General features: G+C 47.2%; 1 protein-coding gene across 2 annotated transcripts in view; it reads left to right on the top strand.

The window, feature by feature from the left end:
- Mob3b (MOB kinase activator 3B) overlaps positions 1–7,359 on the top strand; it is a 174,459-nt gene extending 167,100 nt beyond the window's left edge. For both annotated transcript variants that reach the window (XM_005361977.2, XM_026786839.1), the window contains exon 4: positions 6,260–7,359. In XM_005361977.2, coding sequence (XP_005362034.1) covers positions 6,260–6,289 — 30 coding nt within the window. In that variant the 3' untranslated portion in view covers positions 6,290–7,359. The remainder of the gene's footprint in view (positions 1–6,259) is intronic.
- Positions 7,360–7,623: the final 264 nt, after the last annotated feature.

The following is a 7,623-nucleotide window of genomic DNA, read 5'->3' as shown; positions in this document are numbered from 1 at the left end:
AAGTCACTAGTACATCCCACAGGAAGTCGCTAGTACATCCCACAGGAAGTCGCTAGTACATCCCACAGGAAGTCGCTAGTACATCCCACAGGAAGGAGAGAAGGGGTGTCCGGGCTACTCATGTCTGTTTGGGCCTCCACAGTGTCTCCCTGCCAGTGCCGCTGAGGAAGCCAGCAGGGACTGAGGAGAGGGCACGGCTTCTTACCCTTGGATGCAGTGTGACTGCAGTGGATGCATGGTAGCATGGCAGAGCAAGGCCTTCTGAGTCTTTGGGGCTAAGGGAAAGTCTATTCTGATTTTATAGCACCCAAAATCACATCTGCCTGTTCTCTGCGGTGCTGTAACACCAATGTCCCCATGGTTCTCACATAGCAAGATGCACCCTTATCCTTGTTTGCAGACAGGAATGGCCTCCCTCCGGCTAATACTAGTGTGGATGAGTGGGTGTGACCAGGAACCATCTTTAGGGAGGAAGTAGGTCAGTCTTAGAAGAGAGCTCTGGGCAGCAACGGGCAATAAGGGAGAAGGGAATACCCATGGCAGAAATGATGTGGGAAGGTCATTTGTCAATCTGTTGTTTCATTGGTTAATCAATAAAGAAAACTGCTTGGCCTGATAGGTCAGAAAATTAGGTAGGTGGAGTAGACAGAACAGAATGCTGGGAAGAAGGGAAGTGAGCCAGACACCATGCCTCTCCTCTCTGGTCAGACGCGATGAGGCTCCAGCCCAAGATGGACGTACACTAGAATCTTTCCCGGTAAGACAGCACTTCATGGTGGTGCAGAGATTATTAAAAATGGGTTAAGCAAGATATGAGAGTTAGCCAAGAAGAGGCTAGATATAATGAGCCAGGCAGTGTTTATATGAATACAGTTTGTGTGTTGTTATTTCGGGGCATAAGCTAGCCAGGCGGCCGGGAGCTGGGTGGCAGGAACGCAGCCCGCAGCTCCTTCTACACGTGTCATTTCTGTGACTCCAAGAGTATGAGAGAGTCAGACACACAAGTATCTGTGTGTCCTTTTGAATCGAGTCTAACATTGTGTTGTAGGCTTCTAAGGCTACCCTGTTCCAAGCCATGGAGCTTTTAATGACTGGGAGTTGGGGTGAAGCCATCTGCTCAAAGGCCATCTTCCCAGTTTGCATCCCAAGTGTACGCACGCAGTGACCTTTCTGTACCCACCTTCCTTTCTGCTCTCTCTGCTCTTTCTCTTCCTCAGTTGTTTGTACTATTGGTAATATTTCTTCCTCCCTCGTCCTCCTTGTCCCTCACAGTTAGCAGAATGTGTGGATTAAAGGAAAGCATGGGTTCAAGTTGCTGTGCCTCTTGTGTCCCCTGAAGCATTTTAACCAACGAAGTCACAAGCTGCATCCCTCCCCTCCCCCAGTGGAATAATGGGAACAGTGTAAGTAAGGTTGGCTTGCTTGTATTTCAATCACCTCCATCTGGACTGAAAGTCACTCTGAAGCTGTGTAAACTTGGGCAAGTGGCTTTAGTTTGGAGCCAGTCTAATCTAGGTGAAGTTTTAGTTGAGGTTGATGGTCTGAAAAGACACATGGCTGAGGAATAAGGACTAGGAGAGTTAACCCCACGGACAGACAGACAGAATGCCAGTGGCACGGCAGGGCTCCAACAAAAGTTGAGGTCCCAGCACCAGAGACAGAAAACATAGTAGGAGGTCTCTAAAGAAAATCAGAACCCACACAAGAGGAGGGAGCCCCTTCTTAGACTTTTTGAAGGTGGAGGGGTTCACAGAGGAAGCCTGTTGCCAGGTTCTCTGATTCCCAGGCAGGACGTAGGGAAGGAGGGGTGACGGTATGGAGTACCCCTTTTAGGTAAACTCCATTTCCAGGTGAGATGTCTGCTAGCTTGGGACTCACGATGTCCAGACAATTTCCAGACCAATCTGAGCCACTGAGGGAGACCCTGTTTCAGTGAAGTGATGGTGATAACTGATGATGATGGTGGTGATGATATTTCAGTCATAGAAATGTGATCCGTCGGTGTCAAAATCGGCTCACACTACTATCAAACGGCGGCCATTTTCAGTTTTAAAAGTTGAGATCAGACAAGGGATTGTGTGACTTACACAAAGCTTAGGGTGTTTGCCCCGCCCCCACTTCCCTAAAAACCAGGCAAAAATCACTGAAGCTTCGTTTCTAAAGTTAAATGTGACTTCCATTGGGTGTCTTGTCCTCTCTCCCCTTTTATTGCTTTTTAAGTTACTAGAGCTCTTTTATTTTTAAGGCAAGAAATAATATGAGTATTAAAAGTACCTAAAAATCCAGAGACTATGCCAAGAACAAAAATATCAGAAATTGAAAACATAAAAACATAATAATTTCATTTGCCCAGCTATAAACTCATGTTGATAGAAATTATATTTGTAACAGCCTCAAATCACATATACCGCATATGACTTGAGAATACATCCTTCATCACTTAGCAGTATACACTAAGAGATACACAATATACAACCAGGTTAAGGCTAACTGTGTCATGAATTCCAAAGCTAGCAGAGAGCCCAGCGGTGGGGACCCAGCCAGTAATGCTTTGGGGTCGTCATGTAAGCTGTTTGAGCATTTGCCAGGCATAGAGGAATGGAGCAGCCTATGAGAAGCTCCAAGACACCAAGGAGCCCCCGGGAAGCTGGGTGGCGTGGCTGTGTGTATGGTGTTGGATTCAGTCTGTAGCCCCACCAGGACCAGCGTGGAAGCTGTTGGCTGTGGAGAATGAGGCCAAAAGGAGCGACGACTCCAAACCCTGGCTTTGTTTCTACCAGAAAGTACATTTAAAACAAGACTTATAGCTGGGCAGTGGTGGCGCACGCCTTTAATCTCAGCGCTTGGGAGGCTGAGGCAAGCGGATCACTGTTTTAGCCCAGCCTGGTCTATAGAGAATTCCAGGATTTTTACACAGAGAAATCCTGTCACAAAAACAAACAAAACAAAAAAGGGAAAAAATAAATATTTTAATATTCTAAATTAGCATTATTACAAAACAGTAGCGGCCTCTCCCTCCCACCCACCCCCATCCTCCCTGCTACTCCTGATCCTAGCTCTAACTCCTCTCCCCAGTGACTTTCCTGAGTGTCCTCTTGCCCACCCTTGCTTGACCTTCCTCATCACCTGTTATTACCTTCTCTGGTATCTTTTCTAGCCTGTTAGACTTTATCTAACACACACACACACACACACACAAACACACACTACGGGCTAAGAACTGTGTATCAGAAAAAAACATGCGGTTTTTGCCTTTCTGACATCTTGCTTAATTCCCAAATCCACCAATTTTTCTACAAATTTCCTCAATGCCATTTTTTAAAAATTTATTTACTTATTATGTGTACAACATTCTGCTTCCATGATGCCCACACACCAGAAGAGGGCACCAGGTTTCATTACAGATGGTTGTGAGTCACCATGTGGTTCCTGGGAATTGAACTCAGGACCTCTGGAAGAGCAGCCAGTGCTCTTAACCTCTGAGCCATCTCTCCAGCTCCAGCCATTTTTTTTTAAATAGCTGAATAAAATTCTATTTGTATATATGCACCACATTTTCAATGTCCCTTCAGCTGTTAACACGCATCTAGGCTGGTTCCATTTCCTTGCTCTTGTGAATAGAGCGGCAATGAACAGGAATGTGCTTGTATCCGTGTGCCCAGGAGTGTCATAGCCCAGCCAATAAACAAACACACAAACCTCCAAATGCTGCCATTTTCTTCCTAAACAAGCCAAATAGAGTGTCTTGCCAGAGACTTGCCAGAAAAATCTCCCCTGAAGAAACCACTCTAAACAATACTGCAGGTTTGGACGGCCTGCTATATACAGTGACATTCCGCATGACCAGCAATGGGGATGTCTTCTTAAAAGAGTTCCCTGAGTGGAAGATACTGAGCCCGCTCTCCTTGAGGAAGGAATGAAGGAATGTCTTTACCCTGCCAATTAGCCAGCGAAGGGAATCAGTGAGGAAAGCCAAGTTCATGCCTGGAGAGCGTTTCTTTAAACGGTTCGATAGTGCCACCAAGTGGCAAAGTAGTAGAATACAGCCTTGAAGTCTGTACTTTGAGAAATTAAATATGAGCGCTTAGCTTGTGGAGGTCTGAGAACAAGTTGGAAGAGTCAGATCTCTATAGAAAGCGATCGGAGGAGGAAATTACTATGTATTGAGTCTGTGCATCTATTAATCCATTTACACTTCCCTGATCTACCCACTATCACACTACGTCTTACAGGTGGAGAGACTGGGGGCCCATGCATTGCTTGATTGAGCAAACCTTTGTTGAAGCCGGATTCCCAGGCACTCAAGAGCAAGTAGCAGCCACAGCCCTGCTCACTCGGATTCTCTAGGATCCTGGATGGGATGATCCAGGAGGCAGAAACGAAGTCAGTGATAGACTAGCCCGCTGGTGGAAAGGGGGTGCTGTGGCTGTTGAAGGGGGACGGGAGGGTTATGCCTTGTTCTGGAGTGAGGGAAGATGTCCCCTCAAACAGACATTTAAGACACGATGCTCTTGGAATTCAGGTGGGTGGATAACAAGGGGGCAAAAGTGAGATTGCAACATGCCTGAACCCAGTTCCAACATGCTTCATGTCTTTCTCAGTAAATCAATACTTTCAGTGATATTTCAGCCTGGGCTCCACCACATTTCTTCCTCCCTCGGAGACTGGAGTCCTTGAGAACATCAAAGTAACTAGCTAACTCTGTATTATTTCTTTAACCCATACAGTCTTATGGTTTTCAGACAGTGTTCTGAACACCAGGTCACTCCCACACTGACTCTTTTGACTCCAGTGTTTGCTTTTTATTGTCTGGGATGACCCAGGCCAGCATTCAGGAGGTGTAACAGCTGATTCCATCCTGCAGCAAGTGGAACTCAGAACTTCCCCACCTAATTAGAATGACTTAGTCTTGTCTTCCCCAAATGCTGACAAGCTCAAGGCTCTTTGTCAGTCCTGCAGCCCACACTGGTCTCATAGATGAAGAAAGAACTCCCTTGTGCCAGCATTGTGAGAAAGATTGGGGATACAAACCCAGATGAAAGCCTGTGTGGAGATGCAATGAGTCTTCTTCCTGACATTTGATGATTCTCACGATAGTGGGACCACCTCTCCAACAGGTCCACATCCCTTGATCCTTCCCAAATAGTTCCAGCAACTGGGACAAAGTGTTCAAGCATATTACCCTAGGGGAGCCGTTATCATTGAAACTACCGCCCACCCAAAGTCAGTACACCCTGCGTGACAGTCAAGGTATGCACAGGTGAAAGGCGTGGCCACCTCCAAAGGTGGGTATGAGGTCTTTCAGCCAATGGATGTCACCATGTCTGAGCTGGAAAGAGGAATGGCTGGCATCCAAGTAAAGAGGATAAAAACGGAAATAGATTGAAGTAGGCCAGCCTGTGCCGAGTCTCAAAGAGGAAAAAGGATGGCCCATTTGGGATCCCAAGTTCCCAGAAGAGCCAGGCAAGGAATGTGCCTAGGTAGACTGCAGGCCAGACTCCGGCATTCCTTCATTTCTTCTTTCTTGCTGTTCTCCACTTGTACATGATTATATTCTTCGTTTTTCCATCTGTGATTGAAACTTAATCAAAATGGAAGATGCTTTCTATTCTAAAAATGACAAATCAAACCCGCTATCATACCAGTTGGCAAGCTGTTCTTGGCTCTCCCTGGAGAGACAACTGGACGGGATGGGGATGGACACTGGAAGCCATTCTCTGTCCAGAGAGGAAGGCTGTGCTTCAATTACAAGAGCTCAGGGGCTCCACGTCTTGCTTTGTTTTTTCTTCAGATAAAGCAGGTCACTTGGATTTTTGACAAGAGAGTATAATATTTTAAACAGTGCCTTAATTCAAGAGAGAAAAGGAAGGAAGGAAAAAGAGGAGTGAGAAAAGGATGGAGGGAGGGCTGGAGAGATGGCTCAGAGGTTAAGAGTACCGGTTGCTCTTCCAAAGGTCCTGAGTTCAATTCCCAGCAACTACATGGTAGCTCATAGTCATTCATAATGAGATCTGGTGCCCTCTTCTGGCCTGCAGACATACATGCAGGCAGAACACTGTATACATAATTATAAACAAATCTTAAAAAAAAAAAAAAAGAATGGAGGGAGGGAGAGAGAACACTCAAGCCTACCAGACCAAATGGAACATGGCTCAGGCTTGCCACCTTCTGTTTAAAGGTTCCAGGGAAATGCCGCCATGTATTTCTGTCATTGCTCTGTTTATTGTCCCCTAACAGCCCTTCTTTCCTTGCTTTTCAGAAAGAGATGACAACCAGGATGTGTCACTAACATCCCACCTCATCTACCGGAAGAAAGGAACAGTTTCTCCCAGGAGTCCCCGTGGGACAGGAAGTGGCCCTCTCTGGCTGAAATGGTCCTTGCTTCCAGGAGCAGAAAAGCTGGAGCCCCACAAGGACTTCCGAAAGATGTCTCCTACCCACTTTGTGTGCTCTTAACCCTCTAAGTGCTGCTAGCCAGGGCCTGTGGGCCAGGCAGACCACAGCATGAAGGACCAGCCTTGACCCATTAGGCTGAGGATAGTGCAGGAGCGGCCACTGCACTTCCAATCACGTCACGCATAGCTGTGGCCTGCCCCCTAGGCTTCACTGGAATTCAGGTTTTGAGACTGAGAGGTTTTTCGTTGTTCTTTTCGCTTATGTCTTATCAGACTTCTTGACTAACATCTCTGTCTTTGATGTTTCTAAGAACCAATCAAATTTGGGGAATACCATATACCATTTTCCTATCCCACCTCTCCTTGAGTCCCTGCAGGCCCAGGTCTGGGCCTGTGGCTTAACCTTGTAAGGGGCTTGAAGCTGGGAGGGGCCTGCAGTTCTGTTGGCAGCACCCATGGCATTTCCCTTGTGGGTAGTTTCACCAGGGACCATCTGATGGAGGGCATGATCTGTGCCCCAGACAGGCCATTCATATGCTAACCACTGGGAAGAGTCTGGAAATAAACTGGTGCGTTACCAGTTTGCCCTGGTCAGGATGGATTTTCGTAGCCACGGTCCATCAAAGATATACTTTCCCATTTCCCACAAGAGAGAACTAAAGTCACAAATGACCACTGGGGTCCTTGAGCCAGATTTGTGCAGTGTTTGTTCTTTAGTGAGGAGTAGTGAGTCCTGGCTGACCAGACATTTTATAATGTTAGGATTTCAGCGACAAGACAAGACTGTTGATATTTGGTACGTGTAGATCAATACACTTGACCTGTAGCATTCCCAGCATGACCTCAGAGCTTCTGAACTCAGCCGATCTCCCTAGTCTCCCTTCTTCTATTCCTGTTTTCCCCCCCCTCCTCCCCGTTCCCTCTCCATCTCTTCTTCAATCTCTCTCCTCTCTCATCTCCGCTCTATTCTCTACTCTGTGTGCGTGCGCGTGTGCGCGCGTGTGTGCGTGCGTGTGTGCACGTGTGTGCGTGCGCGTGTGTGCGTGCGTGTGTGTGTGTGCGCGTGTGTGCGTGCGTGTGTGTGCGTGTGTGTGCGCGTGTGTGCGTGCATGTGTGTGCACGTGTGTGTATGTGCGTGCATGTGTGTGCACGTGTGTGTGTGTGCGTGTGTGTGTGTGCGTGTGTGTGTGTGCGTGTGTGTGTGCGTGCATGTGTGTGCACATGTGCA

The sequence above is a fragment of the Microtus ochrogaster genome, linkage group LG5, assembly GCF_000317375.1.
Source record: "Microtus ochrogaster isolate Prairie Vole_2 linkage group LG5, MicOch1.0, whole genome shotgun sequence".
Classification (NCBI taxonomy): domain Eukaryota; kingdom Metazoa; phylum Chordata; class Mammalia; order Rodentia; family Cricetidae; genus Microtus; species Microtus ochrogaster.
This window is presented reverse-complemented; position numbering and strand designations above follow the sequence as displayed.